Raw genomic sequence first — 21,723 nt, forward strand, 5'->3', positions numbered from 1 at the left:
ATCATCATCATCACACTGCTGCTCCAGAGCTACACAACAACAACACAACATCATCATCATCATCATCATCATCATCATCATCATCACACTGCTGCTCCAGAGCTACACAACAACAACATCATCATCATCATCATCATCATCATCATCATCATCATCATCATCATCATCATCATCACACTGCTGCTCCAGAGCTACACAACAACAACACAACAACATCATCATCATCATCATCATCATCATCATCACACTGCTGCTCCAGAGCTACACAACAACAACACAACAACATCATCATCATCATCATCATCATCACACTGCTGCTCCAGAGCTACACAACAACAACACAACAACATCATCATCATCATCATCACACTGCTGCTCCAGAGCTACACAACAACAACACAACATCATCATCATCATCATCATCATCATCATCATCACACTGCTGCTCCAGAGCTACACAACAACAACACAACAACATCATCATCATCATCATCATCATCATCATCATCATCATCATCATCATCATCATCATCATCACACTGCTGCTCCAGAGCTACACAACACAACACAACAACATCATCATCATCATCATCATCATCATCATCATCATCACACTGCTGCTCCAGAGCTACACAACAACAACACAACAACATCATCATCATCATCATCATCACACTGCTGCTCCAGAGCTACACAACAACAACAACAACAACATCATCCTCATCATCATCATCATCATCACACTGCTGCTCCAGAGCTACACAACAACAACACAACATCATCACACTGCATGATGATGGATGTAGTTAAAGGTGTAATTCTGTGATGATGGGTGGAGTTGTGTGTGTGTGTGTCTGTGAGATAATGGATGTAGCTGTGTGATGATGAGTGTAGTTGCGTGATGATGGGTGTAATTAAGGGTGTAGCTGTGTGAAGATGGGTGTAGTTGTGTGTAGTTGAAGGTGTAGTGAAAGGTATAGTTGAGTGATGAGTGTAGTTATGGGTGTAGGTGTGTGATGGTGGTTGTAGTTAAGGGTGGTTGCGTGATGATGTGTGTAGTAGTGTAGTAGTTAAGGGTCTAGTTGTGTGATGATGGGTGTAGTAAAGAGTGTAGTGATGTGATGATGGACGTAGCTGTATGATGATGGGTGTAGTTGTGTGATACTGGGTGTAGTTGTATGATGATGGGTGTAGTTATGTGATGATAGTTGTAGTTGTGTGATGGGTGTAGTTGCTTATGTAGTTGTGTGATGATAGGTGTAGTGATGGGTGTAGCTGTGGATGTAGTTGTGTGATAATGGGTGTAGTGTGATGATGGGCGTAGTTGTGTGTAGTTAAGGGTGTAGTTAAAATTGGAGTTGTGTGACAATGGTGTAGTTGTGTGGTGAGTGTAGTTAAGAGTGTGGTTGTGTGATGATGAGCGTAGTTGTGTGATGATGGGTTTAGCTAAGAGTGTAGTGGTGTGATGATGGGTGTAGTGATGGGTGTAGTTGTGTCATGATGGGTGTAGGAAAGAGTATAGTTCTGTGATGATGGACATAGCTGTATGATGAAGGGCGTAGTTGTGTGATGATAAGTGTAGTTAAGGGTGTAGTTGTGCGATGATAGGTGTTGTTAAATTTGTAGTTGTGTGTAGTTAATGGTGTAGTTGCATGATGAAGGGTGTAGTTAGGGTGGAGGACACTGACCAGCCAGGCTGCGGCTGTATTGCTCCCGGTACCGGTCCATCTGGCTCTTGTGACCTGCCAGGACCTTCTTCACCAGGTCCAACATGCCGAAGTTCTGCACGATGTTGTTGAGCAGCTCAGCGTCTGAAGGTACAATCGGACTCACAGGTCACCAGAGGTGGAAAGAAATGGAACACTGGAGTTAATGGAACTGAATCATATTTTGGTGTACTTGCACTTTAAGTAATTTTGAAACTCAGTACTTTTACTTGAGTATGTTTTTATAAAAGTAATGTACTGCGCTACAGTTTCAATCGTAACCGTAACCATCCCTCCCTCCCTCCATCTCCTCCCTCTTCTCCGTTCCCGGGTGGTGGTGGTGTCAGTCTGAGCACCGTCACCCAGATCACATTGACCCATTAAGAACCTTCCTGCAGGTGGAGAGCCCACAGGAAGGTGGAGAGCCCACAGGAAGGTGGAGAGCCCACAGGCAGGTGGAGAGCCCACAGGAAGGTGGAGAGCCCACAGGAAGGCGGAGAGCCCACAGGAAGGTGGAGAGCCCACAGGAAGGTGGCGCCCGGCGTGGGACATGAACCCTCTACCTTGAGAATGAGAGTCTCATGCTCTACCTACTGAGCTCGCCGGGGGCTGTAACCAGAACAGTAATCAATGAATTAATGGATTAAGACAATTGCGCTCTGGATATATTTACGTGTCAAGCACCATGGACGACCATCACCTGGGAATAAACACTTCCTTTAATGGTGGAGGCTTAAAATTTGACACACTCAAACAGGACATTTTTAATCTGTTTCTGCTCTTTATGTATGTAGGTTTTATATTGTAGCTTGTAACCATGTTTCTGTGCTGCTCCTATGTTACACTGTGTAGCTGTGGTGTGACAGTGTTGCGTTACCGTGTTGTGCTATGCTGTGGTGCTACAGTGTGGTGCTACAGTGTTGTGTTACACTGTGGTGTTATGTTGTGTTACAATGTGGTGTTACACTGTGGTGTTACACTGTTGTGTTACACTGTGGTGTTACACTGTGGTGTTACACTGTTGTGTTACACTGCGGTGTTACACTGTTGTGTTACACTGTTGTGTTACACTGCGGTGTTACACTGTGGTGTTACACTGTTGTGTTACACTGCGGTGTTACACTGTGGTGTTACACTGTTGTGTTACACTGTTGTGTTACACTGCGGTGTTACACTGTTGTGTTACACTGCGGTGTTATACTGTGGTGTTACACTGTTGTGTTACACTGTGGTGTTACACTGTTGTGTTACACTGCGGTGTTACACTGTTGTGTTACACTGTTGTGTTACACTGCGGTGTTACACTGTGGTGTTACACTGTTGTGTTACACTGCGGTGTTACACTGTTGTGTTACACTGCGGTGTTACACTGTGGTGTTACACTGTTGTGTTACACTGTGGTGTTACACTGTTGTGTTACACTGCGGTGTTACACTGTGGTGTTACACTGTTGTGTTACACTGTTGTGTTACACTGCGGTGTTACACTGTGGTGTTACACGGTTGTGTTACACTGTGGTGTTACACTGTTGTGTTACACTGCGGTGTTACACTGTTGTGTTACACTGCGGTGTTACACTGTTGTGTTACACTGTGACACTGTTTTTCTCCCTGACAGGAGGGGAGCAGGATCCAGGGGATCAGACCCAAGACTCCCTGAGTGGAGTTACCACGGTCCTACTACCCGACCCCCCCATAGCACCGGGACCCCCCCACAGCACCGGGACCCCCCCACAGCACTGGGACCCCCCCACAATGGCACGGCCCTTAAACTCCAGACTGAGATTGGTTCATCATCAGACCAACGCTCATCATAGACTTTTCTTAGTATTTGTACTTCTCTGGCCTGTCTGCCTCTCTCTCTCTCCCTCTTCTATTCCTCTCTCTCTCTCTCTTCTATTCCTCTCTCTCTCCCTCTTCTATTCCTCTCTCTCTCTCTCTTCTATTCCTCTCTCTCTCCCTCTTCTATTCCTCTCTCTCTCTCTCCCTCTTCTATTCCTCTCTCTCTCTCTTCTATTCCTCTCTCTCTCTCTCTTCTATTCCTCTCTCTCTCCCTCTTCTATTCCTCTCTCTCTCTCTCTTCTATTCCTCTCTCTCTCCCTCTTCTATTCCTCTCTCTCTCTCTCCCTCTTCTATTCCTCTCTCTCTCTCTTCTATTCCTCTCTCTCTCTCTCTTCTATTCCTCTCTCTCTCTCTTCTATTCCTCTCTCTCTCTCTCTTCTATTCCTCTCTCTCTCTCTCTCTCCCTCTTCTATTCCTCTCTCTCTCTCTTCTATTCCTCTCTCTCTTGCTCCCTCTTCTATTCCTCTCTCTCTCCCTCTTCTATTCCTCTCTCTCTCTCTCTCTCTCTCTCTCTCTTCTATTCCTCTCTCTCTCCCTCTTCTATTCCTCTCTCTCCCTGTCCTATCCCATGTACTTCTCCCCCCAACCGGTCAAGGCGGATGCCCCCCCCCCCCCCCCCTTCCAGAGTCTAGGCTCCGCCCCCTTTCTTCCTGAAGAGGGACTTCTTATGAACTGTTCTTCCTGAGAGGGAGTTCTTCCTGGTTTCCACTGTTGCTTGTTCCTTCTGCTGCTCTGGAAGGTTTAGTTGGGTTCTGTTGTTCTCTATCATTGTAAGAGGTTCTGGAAGGTTTAGTTGGGTTCTGTTGTTCTCTATCATTGTAAGAGGTTCTGGAAGGTTTAGTTGGGTTCTGTTGTTCTCTATCATTGTAAGAGGTTCTGGAAGGTTTAGTTGGGTTCTGTTGTTCTCTATCATTGTAAGAGGTTCTGGAAGGTTTAGTTGGGTTCTGTTGTTCTCTATCATTGTAAGAGGTTCTGGAAGGTTTAGTTGGGTTCTGTTGTTCTCTATCATTGTAAGAGGCTCTGGAAGGTTTAGTTGGGTTCTGTTGTTCTCTATCATTGTAAGAGGTTCTGGAAGGTTTAGTTGGGTTCTGTTGTTCTCTATCATTGTAAGAGGTTCTGGAAGGTTTAGTTGGGTTCTGTTGTTCTCTATCATTGTAAGAGGTTCTGGAAGGTTTAGTTGGGTTCTGTTGTTCTCTATCATTGTAAGAGGTTCTGGAAGGTTTAGTTGGGTTCTGTTGTTCTCTATCATTGTAAGAGGCTCTGGAAGGTTTAGTAGGGTTCTGTTGTTCTCTATCATTGTAAGAGGTTCTGGAAGGTTTAGTTGGGTTCTGTTGTTCTCTATCATTGTAAGAGGTTCTGGAAGGTTTAGTTGGGTTCTGTTGTTCTCTATCATTGTAAGAGGCTCTGAGATGTTTGTTGGTGTGATTTAGAGCTTTACAAATAAAACTGAACTGAATTGAATTGCACTGTGGTGTTACACTGTGACACTAAGGTGTGAGTGGAATGGTGTGTAAGAGATGGAACGGTGTTTGAGTGGTGGAACGGTGTGTTCACCTTTGACCTGTAAAGGAGGGTCACACACTCGCTCCTGCAACCCCTTCAGCACCACCTGCAGCTCCGTCTGGAAGTCCTCCACCACCTCCTCCAGAAGTCCCGCCTCCTTCACCGCACGCCAGAATATCAGAGAGTCCTCTGCACACACACACACACACACACACACACACACACACACACACACACACACACACACACACACACACACACACACACACACACACACACACACACACACACACACACACACACACACACACACACACACACACACACACACACACACACACACACACACACACACACACACAATCAATTGCCTGTCTTTGTCCATGTCTATCACTGTCTTTCTGTCTCCGTTTGTTAGTGTCAGTCAGTGTCATTCGTGTCAGTGTCAGTCAGTCAGCCGGCGTCAGTCAGTGTCAGTGTCATTCGTGTCAGTCAGTGTCAGTGTCAGTCAGTGTCAGTGTCAGTGTCAGTCAGTGTCAGTCAGTGTCATTCGTGTCAGTGAAATTCAGTGTCAGTGTCAGTCAGTCAGCCGGCGCCAGTCAGTGTCAGTGTCAGTCAGTGTCAGTCAGTGTCAGTGTCAGTGTCAGTCAGTGTCAGTCAGTATCAGTCTCAGTCGGTGTCAGTCAGTGTCAGTGTCAGTGTCAGTCTCAGTCGGTGTCAGTCAGTGTCAGTGTCATTCGGTGTCAGTCAGTGTCAGTGTCAGTGTCAGTCGGTGTCAGTCAGTGTCAGTCTCAGTCGGTGTCAGTCAGTGTCAGTGTCATTCGGTGTCAGTCCGTCGATGTCAGTCAGTCGGTGTCAGTCAGTGTCATTCGTGTCAGTGTCCTTGTCAGTCAGTGTGTCCTCACCTCCAATAGCAGTGACCCACTCTGACGGCTCCTCTGTGGCTTCAGGAAACGCTGCTGCTGCTCCATTCACTACAACACATGGAGACGTTCACTGCACTGAGTGGTGACTGTTCACTGTGGTGACTGTTCACTTTGCTGGATGGTGACTGTTCACTGTGGTGGGTGGTGACTGTTCACTGTGCTGGGTGGTGACTGTTCACTGTACTGGGTGGTGACTGTTCACTGTGCTGGGTGGTGACTGTTCACTGTGCTGGGTGGTGACTGTTCACTGTGGTGACTGTTCACTGGATTGGGTGGTGACTGTTCACTGTGGTGACTGTTCACTTTGCTGGATGGTGACTGTTCACTGTGGTGGGTGGTGATTGTTCACTGCACTGGGTGGTGACTGTTCACTGTACTGGGTGGTGACTGTTCACTGTGGTTACTGTTCACTGTGCTTAATGGTGACTGTTCACTGTGCTGACTGTTCACTGTTCACTGTGCTGGGTGGTGACTGTTCACTGTACTGGGTGGTGACTGTTCACTGTGCTGACTGTTCACTGTACTGGGTGGTGACTGTTCACTGTGGTGACTGTTCACTGTGCTTAATGGTGACTGTTCACTGTGCTTAATGGTGACTGTTCACTGTACTGGGTGGTGACTGTTCACTGTGGTGACTGTTCATTGGACTGGGTGGTGACTGTTCTCTGTGGTGACTGTTCACTGTGCTGGATGTTGACTGTTCACTGTACTGGGTGGTGACTGTTAACTGTGCTGGATGGTGGCTGTTCATCGTGCTGGGTGGTGACTGTTCACTGTGCTGGGTGGTGACTGTTCACTGAACTTGGTGATTACTGTTCACCGTGCTGGGTGGTGACTGTTCACTGTATTTGGTGATTACTGTTCACCGTGCTGGGTGGTGACTGTTCACTGTGCTGGGTGGTGACTGTTCACTGAACTTGGTGATTACTGTTCACCGTGCTGGGTGGTGACTGTTCACTGTACTTGTTGATTACTGTTCACTGTGGTGGGTGATGACTGTTCACTGTACTTGGTGATTACTGTTCACCGTGCTGGGTGGTGACTGTTCACTGTGCTGGGTGGTGACTGTTCACTGAACTTGGTGATTACTGTTCACCGTGCTGGGTGATGACTGTTCACCGTGCTGGATGGTGACTGTTCACTGTACTTGGTGATTACTGTTCACTGTGCTGGGTGATGACTGTTCACCGTGCTGGGTGATGACTGTTCACAGCGCTGGGTGGTGATTGTTCACAGCGCTGGGTGGTGATTATTCACCGCGCTGGGTGGCTACTGTTCACCGCGGTGGGTGGCTACTGTTCACTGTGCTGGGTGGTGACTGTTCACCGCGGTGGGTGGCTACTGTTCACTGTGCTGGGTGGTGACTGTTCACCGCGGTGGGTGGCTACTGTTCACCGCGGTGGGTGGCTACTGTTCACTGTGCTGGGTGGTGACTGTTCACCGCGGTGGGTGGCTACTGTTCACCGCGGTGGGTGGCTACTGTTCACTGTGCTGGGTGGTGACTGTTCACCGCGGTGGGTGGCTACTGTTCACTGTGCTGGGTGGTGACTGTTCACTGTGCTGGGTGGTGACTGTTCACCGTGCTGGGTGGTGACTGTTCACTGCGCTGAGTGGTGACTGTTCACTGTGCTGGTGCGCTGGTGAACACACAGAGACAGAGGTTTCTACGTGACGATGTCCACTCTCTTTCTAAGATTCCTGTCACAGCAGTTTGGTTTGGTCACAGAACAACAGCAGTTTATGATTCAGAACTGATCCTCAGTCTCACGTCTCCAGACAAGGGCGTTTCTGACTGAACGGCCTTGAACAACCATGTCTAATCTCAACTTTATAGAACAACCATGTCTAATCTCAACTTTATAGAACAACCATGTCTAATCTCAACTTTATAGAACAACCATGTCTAATCTCAACTTTATAGAACAACTTATTATAAAATAAAGGATTATAAAATAAAGGATCAGTCCCCACAGGGCAGCGATATGGTGAAACAAGAACCCAGAAGGTTCCTCTAGTTTGAAGGTACGTTTTTGAGAGTACTATGTTCAGAGTACTTTTGTCAAACAGGTTTTACCACTTTGAAGTGGAATGAAGTGTTTATACTTCACATTGAAATGTAAATGTTTAGTGACATTCAGGTCAAACCTCTCATACTGCTTTAAGGTAAACTGGAATTTATTACACAAAGAAGTTACATTGGAGCCTGAGAGTATTTATGTTTAAGTCGTTCTGAGAAGAATTTTGATTCAATAAGTGAGTTTTACAATCAGTTCTAGCTAAACAAAGCTTCTGCCAATAGTGCTTTTAGCTTCAGACATCTTAGTTGCTCCAGAAATACACTATTGAGTATCTTTGCAATACCAATGTAAGTATCGGATTGGGAAAGTATCGGTATCGGCCAATACTCAATTCTGAAAAATTGTATCGGTATCGGGGGCCAAAAAGTGTGATGGGGACGTCCCTAGTTACTAATATGGATGAACTGGACGGTGGAAGAGGATTTACTACGATACTACTCTTCTAAAGCCGTTATCTACTTCATAATATTTATCGTCTGAAATACTCAGTCCGTGAATAAAACATCCTTTCCTGAAATCCCAGCCATGTTTCATTTTGATTGGCTCGAAGCGGGGCCATATGACACGAGAAGGGAGGGGGGGTCCCAGATCTATAGTAGAATGATATAGAGATATTCGCTAGAATACATTGATCATCTTTTTTATCAGATGGCATGAAGCTTGGTTTTTTTTTTAGCCTCCAAATTTATTTATTTTTCTTCAGTGGCCCTAAAACTCTTCCATACTTAACATTTAAGTACAGTACAGTTTTATTTCATCTTTAAGAACAGTTTTTTGTTCCCTTGTTTTTCATTTATTTAAGTACAATGTTTATTTAACTTTTCTGTGCAATATATTTTAATTGAATCATTACAGTACAGTAATCAGTACAGTCTTATTTTCCTATATTTAAGCGTAGTGTTACTAATCTAACTGTGTAAAATGTTACAATGGCTAATAATATTAAATATACTTCTTTAGGAGTAAAACCTCTGCCTTGTTTTGGATGAATGCTGAGGCTTACTAGGCTACTGTATAGTGTTGGTCATTATGGTGGTACTTGGAGAGCAAAGTATTTTCTGGGTGGTACTTGGTGTAAAAGGTTTGAGAACCACTGGTGTAGAGTATGGCTGTCAGAGACTTCCTGTTTGGTGTAGAGTATGGCTGTCAGAGACTTCCTGTTTGGTGTAGAGTATGGGTGTCAGAGACTTCCTGTTTGGTGTAGAGTATGGGTGTCAGAGACTTCCTGTTTGGTGTGGAGTATGGCTGTCAGAGACTTCCTGTTTGGTGTGGAGTATGGGTGTCAGAGACTTCCTGTTTGGTGTGGAGTATGGGTGTCAGAGACTTCCTGTTTGGTGTGGAGTATGGGTGTCAGAGACTTCCTGTTTGGTGTGGAGTATGGGTGTCAGAGACTTCCTGTTTGGTGTGGAGTATGGGTGTCAGAGACTTCCTGTTTGGTGTGGAGTATGGGTGTCAGAGACTTCCTGTTTGGTGTGGAGTATGGGTGTCAGAGACTTCCTGTTTGGTGTAGCGTATGAGTGTCAGTAATCAGTCTCCAGTAATCCTAGGACTCACGGTCAGCAGAAGCAGCGGAGGAGGACAGCAGGTCTGCAGCCGGCTCACTGATGGACACTTTGCTCCCCACCAGGTCGATCTTGGTGCTGCGACAGGTGTTGGAGCACACCTGGGTGTGCTGGTAGAAGTCCAGATCCCCAGAGTCCATGATCTTCCTGAGGGGACAGACCAGGTGGACCATCACACACTGACACTACAGGGTCAGGTGTGCAGGTATGTCTCTCTCTCTCTACCTCAGCATGGTTCCATTCAGGCGGATGGCTCTCTTCCAGTCCTTCAGGGTTGATTTTCCAGCTAAACACACAAATTCTTTGGGGCTGATGAGCTGCTGGTTGAACTGCGGAGAAAAAACATAAGGTCAGAGATCCTGTTAACACTGTCAGAGATCATGTTAACACTGTCAGAGATCCTGTTAACACTGTCAGAGTTCCTGTTAACACTGTCAGAGATCCTGTTAACACTGTCAGAGTTCCTGCTGATACAGGGTAGGGGGTCCTATTAACACTGTCAGAGGTCCTGCAAACACTGTCAGAGGTCCTGTTAACACTGTCAGAGATCCTGCTGATACAGGGTCAGAGATCCTGTAAACACTATCAGAGGTCGTGCAAACACTGTCAGAGGTCCTGCAAACACTGTCAGAGGTCCTATGAATACTGTCAGAGATCCTATTAACACTGTCAGAGATCCTGCAAACACTGTCAAAGATCCTGTTAACACTGTCAGAGATCCTGCTGATACAGGGTCAGAGATCCTGTTGACACTGTCAGATAACCTATTAACACTGTCAGAGATCCTGTTGATACAGGGTCAGAGATCCTGTTAACACTGTCAGAGGTCCTGCTGATACAGAGTCAGAGATCCTGTTAACACTGTCAGAGATCCTGTTGACACAGGGTCAGATATCCTGTTAACACTGTCAGAGATCCTGCTGACACAGGGTCAGAAATCCTGTTAACACTGTCAGAGATCCTGTTGATACAGGGTCAGAGATCCTGTTCACACTGTCAGAGATCCTGTTGACACAGGGTCAGAGATCCTGTTAACACTGTCAGAGATCCTGTTAACACTGTCAGAGATCCTGCTGATACAGGGTCAGAGATCCTGTTAACACTGTCAGAGATCCTGCTGACACAGGGTCAGAGATCCTATTAACACTGTCAGAGATCCTGTTAACACTGTCAGAGATCCTGCTGATACAGGGTCAGAGATCCTGTTAACACTGTCAGAGGTCCTGCTGATACAGGGTCAGAGATCCTGTTAACACTGTCAGAGATCCTGCTGACACAGGGTCAGAGATCCAGTTAACACTGTCAGAGATCCTGCTGACACAGGGTCAGAGATCCTGTTAACACTGTCAGAGATCCTGCTGACACAGGGTCAGAGATCCTATTAACACTGTCAGAGGTCTTGCTGATACAGGGTCAGAGATCCTCTTAACACTGTCAGAGATCCTGCTGACACAGGGTCAGAGATCCTGTTAACACTGTCAGAGATCCTGCTGACACAGGGTCAGAGATCCTATTAACACTGTCAGAGATCCTGTTAACACTGTCAGAGATCCTGCTGATACAGGGTCAGAGATCCTGTTAACACTGTCAGAGATCCTGCTGACACAGGGTCAGAGATCCTGTTAACACTGTCAGAGATCCTGCTGACACAGGGTCAGAGATCAAGCTGATCTATCCTGCTCTCATGGACTAACATGAGTTTAACTGATTAACATCCTGGAATCAATGTGTGTGGTGATGCTGAGCACATTCCGAAATGAATTCTGGCGAGGACTCACTGACCCTAACCAGACCCTAACCAGACCCTAACCTGACCCTGACCCTAACCAGACCCTAACCCGACTCCAACCTGACCCTGACCATAACCTGACCCTGACCAAAACCTGACCCTGACCATAACCTGACCCTGACCATAACCTGACCCTGACCCTGACAATAACCTGACCCTGACCATAACCTGACCATAACCAGACCCTAACCCGACTCCAACCAGACCCTGACCATAACCAGACCTTGACCATAACCTGACCCTGACCATAACCTGACCCTGACCATAACCAGACCCTGACCATAACCTGACCCTGACCATAACCTGACCCTGACCCTGACCATAACCTGACCCTGACCATAACCAGACCCTAACCCGACTCCAACCTGACCCTGACCATAACCCAACTCCAACCAGACCCTGACCATAACCTGACCCTGACCATAACCTGACCCTGACCCAACTCCAACCAGACCCTGACCATAACCTGACCCTGACCATAACCTGACCATAACCTGACCCTGACCCAACTCCAACCAGACCCTGACCATAACCTGACCCAACTCCAACCAGACCCTGACCATAACCTGACCCTGACCATAACCTGACCCTGACCATAACCTGACCATAACCAGACCCTGACCATAACCTGACCCTGACCCTGACCATAACCTGACCCTGACCATAACCTGACCCTGACCATAACCAGACCCTAACCCGACTCCAACCTGACCCTGACCATAACCCAACTCCAACCAGACCCTGACCATAACCTGACCCTGACCATAACATGACCCTGACCCAACTCCAACCAGACCCTGACCATAACCTGACCCTGACCATAACCTGACCCTGACCCTGACCATAACCTGACCCTGACCATAACCTGACCCTGACCCAACTCCAACCAGACCCTGACCATAACCTGACCCAACTCCAACCAGACCCTGACCATAACCTGACCCTGACCATAACCTGACCCTGACCCAACTCCAACCAGACCCTGACCATAACCAGACCCTGACCATAACCTGACCCTGACCATAACCTGACCCTGACCCAACTCCAACCAGACCCTGACCATAACCAGACCCTGACCATAACCTGACCCTGACCATAACCTGACCCTGACCCAACTCCAACCAGACCCTGACCATAACCAGACCCTGACCATAACCTGACCCTGACCATAACCAGACCCTGACCATAACCGGACCCTGACCATAACCTGACCCTGAACATAACCTGACCCAACTCCAACCTGACTCTGACCATAACCAGACCCTGACCATAACCAGACCCTGACCATAACCTGACCCTGACCCAACTCCATCCAGACCCTGACCATAACCAGACCCTGACCATAACCAGACCCTGACCATAACCTGACCATAACCAGACCCTGACCATAACCTGACCCTGACCCAACTCCAACCAGACCCTGACCATAACCTGACCCTGACCCAACTCCAACCAGACCCTGACCATAACCTGACCCTGACCATAACCAGACCCTGACCATAACCTGACCCTGACCATAACCTGACCCTGACCATAACCAGACCCTGAAGATGCTAGAACATTGGCTGACCCAGTTAAACTAAAATCCTCCATAAGCCTCCAAAAGGAGGGGAGGAAAAGCATCATCCTTCAGACCATAAACCTCCAGATAACAGACGCTGAAATAAAACTAGTAGAAAAAGGCCTCGCCTTTATTCCCACGTTGAACATCCACAAACAACAAAGAAACAACCTTGAACAGGACCTCACGACATACCACAGGAGGCCAAAATGAAAAACCTTCTTCCATGGAAAAGGAAAGAAAATCAGGAAACCATTCACACCAACATCCACCCGGATACCAACAACAGGACAAAATCAGAAGGAGGTACAAAACCTAATCTCACAGGACAGAAACCTAACGATCAATTTGACAGAGCACCACAGGGAACCGCTCAATCTCACACCAAATGAAGTAACAGCCCTCAGAGAAACAACCAAAAGTAAGAACATAGTAATGAAAGCAGCAGACAAAGGCAGCGCAGCAGTGACACTGGACAGGGAACAATATATATGGGAGGCAGAAAGACATCCAGATTACAAACCCCAATATACTTAGAAACAGCCAAAGAAATCAATGAAATCACACAAACTCTAGTACAAAATAAGTACATAAATAACAAACAAAAGCCAGTACCTGAGGGGCACGGAGAAGCCCCGCCCCAGAATATTTTATCTGCTCCCAAAAATCCTGAAGTCACCAGACTTATGACCAAAACCAGACGAGCTCCCAGCAGGCAGAGCGATAGTCTCCGACTGACACAGTGAGTCCTACAGGTCAGCTGAATATAGAGAGAGCACCTTCTGAAGCGCCTCCCCAGCTACAGCAAGGACACCAAAACCTGATCCATCAGGGTCCCCCAGCAGCCACCCTGTCCAGTCTGGGTGTGGATAACCTCCACACAAATATACTAACTGCAGATGGCCTCAGGGCGATCAGAAAGTGGTTTGACAGATACCCAGACCCAAACAGACCAGACACAGAACTATTGAAGCTTTTACACATCAACCTCACGCAGAACGTGAGGAAGTCTGCCTGCAAATTCAGGGAACTGTGGTGGGAAACGTGCACCAGCCCCCGCAGACATTAACACGGCGGAATGGGAAGAATCAGCGCAGAACCTGCTCAGAGCGGTGCTCAGAGCGGTGCTCAGAGCGGTGCTCAGAGCGGAGAGCGGTGCTCAGAGCGGTGCTCAGAGCAGGTGAGCAGCTACAATCAACTACTGGAAGGAAAGAACCGGATCCCTAAACCCAAAAGGTGACTGCCTTCCAGTTTCTCTCTGTTTTAGCTCCTATTAGCTCCTGTCTCGTCATGGCTTCCCCCTCCTCTCCTCCAAATGTCAGATGTTTAGCTCCACCTCCACCTCAGTTACTGACTCAGGGACCTGTGACCTGGAGCTTTATTGTAGCACTTGAGGCGAGGCTGAGTCAGCTTGAGGAACGTCTCCTCTCTGTCCAGCTTAGGGCTATTTTGTCAAGTGTGAAACTAGACAAAATCAAGACAAACAAATGAGATGTGGTTTCCTAAACATGAGATCTTTATCATCCAAAGCTCTTCTAGTCAATGATCTGATAAGTGAACACAACATTGATCTCTTTGGATGAACAGAAACCTGCTACGTAAAGATGAGTATGTTAGTCTAAATGAAGCCTCCCCTCCAAGTCATACTAACACTCAAATAGCTGGTGGAGGTGGTGGAGGAGGGTGGAGGCAACCATCTATAACTCTCAGTTACTAATTAACATGAACCCAAAACCCAACTTTAGTTCTTTTGAGAGTCTGAGCATGACCATGCCACACCCGTCAAATAAAATAGTAAATTCTGTAGAATCTGTAATCATTTCTCGTCCTCCTGGACCTTCTTCAACTTTTCTAACTGAATTCTCTGAATTGTTGTCAGATGTAGCCCTGACTAAAGATAAGGTTATCATGGTAGGAGACTTCAATGTTCATGTTGACCTAGAAAATGATAGTTTCAGTGCAGCTTTAGATCTACACTTGACTCTCTAGGTTTCTCTCAGGTAGTAGACGGGCCTACCCAGAAACATCTCCACACCCTAGACCTTATTCTAACTTATGGTTTGAATATAGAGCATCTGACCATCTCTCCTCACTATGATTTCCTGTCAGATCACTTCTTAATAACCTTTGACTTTGTTCTAAATAGTTCTAACCCTCCGGTTAAAGCCGTGTTAACCAGGTCTCTCTCTGATAACATAGTAACTAAATTCAAGGAAAGAATTCCCTCTGCTATAGAATCAGTAGTGGATCTTCCTGACCCGTATACTGTTGCTAGCTCAGACATTGAATACCTAACAAACAGTCTGACAGATATGCTAAAAACAACGCTAGACGACATAGCTCCTCAAAAAATGAAACTGAAAAAACAGGAAAAGTCCTCCCCATGGTTTAACTCATCAACCCGCCAGCTTAAACAACGCTCCCGTAGATTAGAAAGAACTTGGCGTTCAACAAAAACAGAGCTAGATTATATAGCCTGGAAGGATAGCTTCAAAACTTATAAGAAAGCTCTGAGTAGAAGTAGAACTAATTACTACTCATCCTTAATAGAGGAAAACAAAAACAAGCCTCGCTTTCTTTTCAGTACTGTAGCCAAACTGACCAAGAACCAAAATAGTGTTGAGCCCACCATTCCTATCAATATATGTAGTGAGGACTTCATGAAGTTCTTTCAAAATAAAATGACAAGGCTTAGGGATAACATCCATCAAACCCTACCGTCCGTTAGCCCCATAACAGAGGAACTGGTTAAACCTAACAGTCATCTGGAATGCTTTCAGCAAATACAACTAGTCCAACTAAACTCCCTTATTTCTTCTGCTAAACCAACTACTAGCCTGTTGGACCCAATTCCTACTAGAATTCTGAAAGAGGCACTGCCACTAATCAATAATTCTATACTGGCAATTATTAACCAGTCTCTAACAATAGGCTATGTGCCCCAATCCTTTAAACTAGCAGTTATTAAACCTCTCATTAAGAAGCCAAACTTAGACACAAGCCTTCTCTCAAACTACAGGCCCATCTCCAACCTTCCTTTCCTGTCAAAGGTTCTGGAGCAAGTAGTGGCTAAACAACTCCAGGATTATCTGCAGGAGAATAATCTGTTAGAGGACCTTCAGTCCAGCTTCAGAATGAACCACAGTACAGAGACTGCTCTGCTAAAAGTTACTAATGACCTTCTAACGGCCTCAGATAGAGCTCTTCTATCTGCTTTACTTCTTCTGGACCTTAGTACTGCATTTGATACTGTCCATCATAATATACTCTTAAGGAGATTAGAAGATGCCGTCGGCATTAAAAACTTAGCCTTAAACTGGTTTAAATCATATTTATCTGACCGGTTTCAATTTGTTCATGTAAATAACAAATCTTCAATACATGAAGGGGTCCTGTGTGGAGTACCACAAGGCTCCGTCCTCGGACCCAGATTGTTTAATCTCTAGATGTTACCACTCGGAAATATTATTAGGAAACACAACATTAACTTTCATTGTTATGCAGATGATACTCAGCTCTATTTATCAGTTAAAGCCAATCAGGCCGACCAACTTGTTAAACTAGAGTCCTGCCTCAGGGACGTTAAGTCCTGGATGTCTATCAACTTCTTAATGCTCAACACATCCAAGACTGAGGTTCTAATCCTAGGTCCTAAAAAGCTCAGGGATTACTTTTCAGATAGTCTGATTACCTTAGATAATATTACCTTAACCTCTAACAGTGATATTAGGAACCTGGGTGTTATTTCTGATCAGGATCTGTCCTTTATGTCCCATGTTAAACATGTCTCCAGGACAGCCTTCTTCCATCTAAGGAATATTGCAAAAATGAGAAACTTCTTGTCCTTCAAAGATGCAGAACAAATGCTTCCTGCCTTTGTGACTTGAAGATGAGATGATTGTAACTCCCTAATGTCAGGATGTCCAAACTCCTCTGTTAGGATCTTCCAGCTAGAGCAGAACGCTGCTGCAGGTTTACTAACCAGAACTGGAAGAAGAGAGCACATCTCCCCAGTCTTAGCATCCTTACACTGGCTTCACATCAAATCTAGAATAGAATTCAACATCCTTCTGATCACATCTAAAACTCTTCATCACCAGGCTCTGTCCTATATGGAGAAACTTCTAGAAGGGTCTCACCCTCCACGAGCCCTTGGCTCTGAGGATGCAGGACTGTTGGTAATCCCTAAAGTCCTTCAAAGTAAAAGAGGAGGCAGGAGTTTCAGCCATATGGCTCCTTTACTCTGGAATCAACTAGCAGCCTCGGTCCGAAGGGCCCACACCATTAGTTTATTTAAGAGGAGACTAAAAAGCTTCCTCTTTGATAGAGCTTCTCATTAGGAATAAAATAGGAGCACTAAGTTGAGCTGCTCTAGGCCTAGACTGCTGAGGGGATTTCCTCTCTCCCGTTAAAGGGAGGAACTCTACATTTGGAGCTTCTGTTTCTTGTCTTTCTTTCTTTCTCTCTGTGTAACAACATTACTGGAGCCACCAGATCCTGACAGGAGGGGAGCAGGATCCAGGGGATCAGACCCAAGACTCCCAGAGTGGAGTTACCACGGTCCTACTACCCGACCCCCCCACAGCACCGGGACCCCACCACAGCACCGGGACCCCCCCAGAGCACTGGGACCCCACCACAGCACCGGGACCCCCCCACAGCACCGGGACCCCCCCACAGCACCGGGACCCCCCCACAGCACCGGGACCCCACTGCAACGGCACGGCCCTTAAACTCCAGACTGAGATTGGTTCATCATCAGACCAACGCTCATCATAGACTTTTCTTAGTATTTGTACTTCTCTGGTCTGTCTGCCTCTCTCTCTCTCTCTTCTATTCCTCTCTCTCTCTCTCTTCTATTCCTCTCTCTCTCACTATTCTATTCCTCTCTCTCTCCCTCTTCTATTCCTCTCTCTCTCTCTTCTATCCCTCTCTTTCCCTCTTCTATTCCTCTCTCTCTCTCTTCTATTCCTCTCTCTCTCTCTTCTATTCCTCTCTCTCTCCCTCTTCTATTCCTCTCTCTCTCCCTCTTCTATTCCTCTCTCTCCCTGTCCTATCCCATGTACTTCTCCCCCCAACCGGTCAAGGCGGAGTCTAGGCTCCGCCCCCTTTCTTCCTGAAGAGGGACTTCTTATGAACTGTTCTTCCTGAGAGGGAGTTCTTCCTGGTTTCCACTGTTGCTTGTTCCTTCTGCTGCTCTGGAAGGTTTAGTTGGGTTCTGTTGTTCTCTATCATTGTAAGAGGTTCTGGAAGGTTTAGTTGGGTTCTGTTGTTCTCTATCATTGTAGGTTCTGGAAGGTTTAGTTGGGTTCTGTTGTTCTCTATCATTGTAAGAGGTTCTGGAAGGTTTAGTTGGGTTCTGTTGTTCTCTATCATTGTAAGAGGTTCTGGAAGGTTTAGTTGGGTTCTGTTGTTCTCTATCATTGTAAGAGGTTCTGGAAGGTTTAGTTGGGTTCTGTTGTTCTCTATCATTGTAAGAGGTTCTGGAAGGTTTAGTTGGGTTCTGTTGTTCTCTATCATTGTAAGAGGTTCTGGAAGGTTTAGTTGGGTTCTGTTGTTCTCTATCATTGTAAGAGGTTCTGGAAGGTTTAGTTGGGTTCTGTTGTTCTCTATCATTGTAAGAGGTTCTGGAAGGTTTAGTAGGGTTCTGTTGTTCTCTATCATTGTAAGAGGTTCTGGAAGGTTTAGTTGGGTTCTGTTGTTCTCTATCATTGTAAGAGGTTCTGGAAGGTTTAGTTGGGTTCTGTTGTTCTCTATCATTGTAAGAGGTTCTGGAAGGTTTAGTTGGGTTCTGTTGTTCTCTATCATTGTAAGAGGTTCTGGAAGGTTTAGTTAGGTTCTGTTGTTCTCTATCATTGTAAGAGGCTCTGGAAGGTTTAGTTGGGTTCTGTTGTTCTCTATCATTGTAAGAGGTTCTGAGATGTTTGTTGGTGTGATTTAGAGCTTTACAAATAAAACTGAATTGAATTGAATCAGTCCTTACAAAGTAAACACACAAACCCACACACTCCTTCAGATATTTGGATTACATCTGGGGCACCTCGACTCGTGGTCCAACTAAGTTTACTGAACTTATACAAACACTAAATGCACACCACACCTCTATCACGGTTAAACACAAAACACACATGGAAACAATGGACTTCCTGGACACCACAACCTAGAAAGGCCCCAGCTTTAGCCACACCCACACACTAAACACTGAAGTACACTTCAAAGAAACACACCCATGCACTCCTACACAAGGACGGTTTCCATCCCAAACACACCTTCAGAGGCCGAGTGAAATCTCAACTCTTGAGGTTTCTCAGAATCTGCAGCCAAACCACAGACGTTGAGGAGGCTACCAAAATCCTATTGACAGCACTAAGAAAGAGGGGACATTCACCAAGCTTCCTGAGAGGGACCAGACCTTTCTGGAAGCAAAAGAATGAACCCAAGAAACCCATCCCACTGATAACAACACACTCACAATGAAGGGGGAATGTCAACCGTAGGAGCAAGAAAGACTTTGAGGCCACCCAAGAAAAATACTACACGACATCCTGGTTAGAAGCAAACTCCGACCTAAACCAAACCAACCCCCTTACCCCTAACCCAGGACAATCTGGCTGGTTCAGCTGACCCCTAACCCAGGACAATCTGGCTGGTTCAGCTTACCCCTAACCCAGGACAATCTGGCTGGTTCAGCTGACCCCTAACCCAGGACAATCTGGCTGGTTCAGCTGACCCCTAACCCAGGACAATCTGGCTGATTCAGCTGACCCCTAACCCAGGACAATCTGGCTGGTTCAGCTGACCCCTAACCCAGGACAATCTGGCTGGTTCAGCTGACCCCTAACCCAGGACAATCTGGCTGGTTCAGCTTACCCCTAACCCAGCTCACTCACAGGACACGAATAGTGGACTGTTGAAGATGAATGGATCTTTCTTCCCCAACCTGACCTTGACCCTGCTTCTCTTGATGCTGTTCCCTTAGAAACAGTGTGACCGACGTACCTGGACACATTTCACGTTGATGCCTGGACACACAAACTTCTTCCAGACCAGGGAGGCTTTGACGTCTGCACAAGTGATTGGATAGAAGACTTCAGCCTCCACATCCACCTGCTCACTGAGCTTCACTGCTCACACACACACACACACACACACACACACACACACACACACACACACACACACACACACACACACACACACACACACACACACACACACACACACACACACACACACACACACACACACACACACACACACACACACACACACACACACACACACACACACACACACACACACACATTAAATCCTGGCTCCAGTGAGTTGAGGAGTTTTCTGGATGCAGACCATTCCACCACACTAACGGGGACCAGATCTTCTCTCAGTGGATGGTTACCATGACGATGTGTCTTTGAGTGATGGACTATGTTGTGGTATTGATCTGGAACAGGGGTCTCAAACTTAGTGTACCTGGGGGCCGCTGGAGGCAGAGTCTGGTTGAGGCTGGACCACGTCAGGGGTTCCACTAAAAAAGTTGTACAACAAATCCTCAAATGTCATTATTAAGAGTTTTAATGATTTCTTCTGAACAAGTTAGTCCTGAACATGAATGGAACATTGAATGATGCTCATGAATGGTTCTTCCGCAGCTCTGCAGCTCTGCAGCTCCGCGGTCGTCTGTCGGAAGACTGTGACCTGTGGAGCGCCACATTTTAATAAATCCGGCGTATATGACCAATACGATGGTCACTACATGAAGAGGAACGATGCTTCATGCTGATGCTCACAGCCACATAGAGCGGGTAACGCTCTCTTAACTCTGAATAACCGTGAGTCACACAACAACTAAATGAGATTGAAAGCCACACCACTCACTCATGGTTCTAAAACCCAGATCGCCTGCATATATCCTCCATTTTAATAATATGTAGCGTCACGACGCTGATCGCTGCAGTGCATCATGGGAGTTTCTGTTGGTGGTGTTTTAGAAGTAATTATTGGGGTTATATTAGGTTTGTAGTGTTGGTAATGATTCTGTTGTGTTGTGTTTTTTTTTGCTTAGTTCATGTAGTTAGTTAGTTCATCTAGTTTAGTTTAGTTTATTAGTTGTGGCAGGGCAAGTAGGAGGGAAGAGGGTTTTATGTGGGGTGTCCTCCTGTCATGGTGTTCCTGATGGTTATAATGCCAAAATATAAGCTTAAACCACTTTGCAGTAAGCATAAAAGATAGGTTCAACTTCCTGAGTCCTTCTTTTACATGGCTTGCTACAGATGTACAATGGTTGTGAGTTTGTCTAATAATCTTCTCCAAAAAGCACAGATCCTCCTGTGCTATAAGATCCTGGATCAGATTTGGTTGGTGCAGTTCAGAACAGACATCTCATTGTCAAACTTCAGGCATTTTGCTGCAACCAGCAGCAGTCGTCTTTCTTTCTGTGCTCCTGGCTGAGTGGCAACATCCCCTGGGGGCCGCACTAACTTTATCCATTCATATAAGGTGGAGGCCACACAATATCGTCCTGCGGGCCGCACTAACTTTATCCATTCATATAAGGTGGAGGCCACACAATATCGTCCTGCGGGCCGCCAGTTTGAGACCCCTGGTCTGGAAAGAAGAGGCCAGACTCAATGGTGTCAGCCGGAGGTAACTAGAGGTAACTGGAGGTAAGTAGAGGTTACTGGAGGTAACCGGAGTTTACTTGAAATAAGTGAAAACCACCAGGTATTGAGACAGAGAAAGACCTCTGGACCAATT

General features: G+C 46.3%; 1 protein-coding gene across 2 annotated transcripts in view; it reads right to left on the reverse strand.

The window, feature by feature from the left end:
* Positions 1–21,723, reverse strand: part of gmeb2 (glucocorticoid modulatory element binding protein 2) — a 29,730-nt gene that overhangs the window by 880 nt on the left and 7,127 nt on the right. Inside the window, exons 4-9 of one of the 2 annotated variants that reach the window (XM_080470259.1) lie at positions 19,966–20,090; positions 9,842–9,945; positions 9,609–9,763; positions 5,956–6,024; positions 5,102–5,239; positions 1,689–1,811 (exon numbers count right to left, since the gene is read on the reverse strand). In XM_080470259.1, the coding sequence (XP_080326385.1) occupies positions 1,689–1,811; positions 5,102–5,239; positions 5,956–6,024; positions 9,609–9,763; positions 9,842–9,945; positions 19,966–20,090 (714 nt within the window). The remainder of the gene's footprint in view (positions 1–1,688; positions 1,812–5,101; positions 5,240–5,955; positions 6,025–9,608; positions 9,764–9,841; positions 9,946–19,965; positions 20,091–21,723) is intronic. The other variant, XM_080470260.1, reaches the window with a different exon arrangement.

Source organism: Lipophrys pholis, assembly GCF_963383615.2.
Source record: "Lipophrys pholis genome assembly, chromosome: 8".
In the NCBI taxonomy this organism is placed as follows: Eukaryota; Metazoa; Chordata; class Actinopteri; order Blenniiformes; family Blenniidae; genus Lipophrys; species Lipophrys pholis.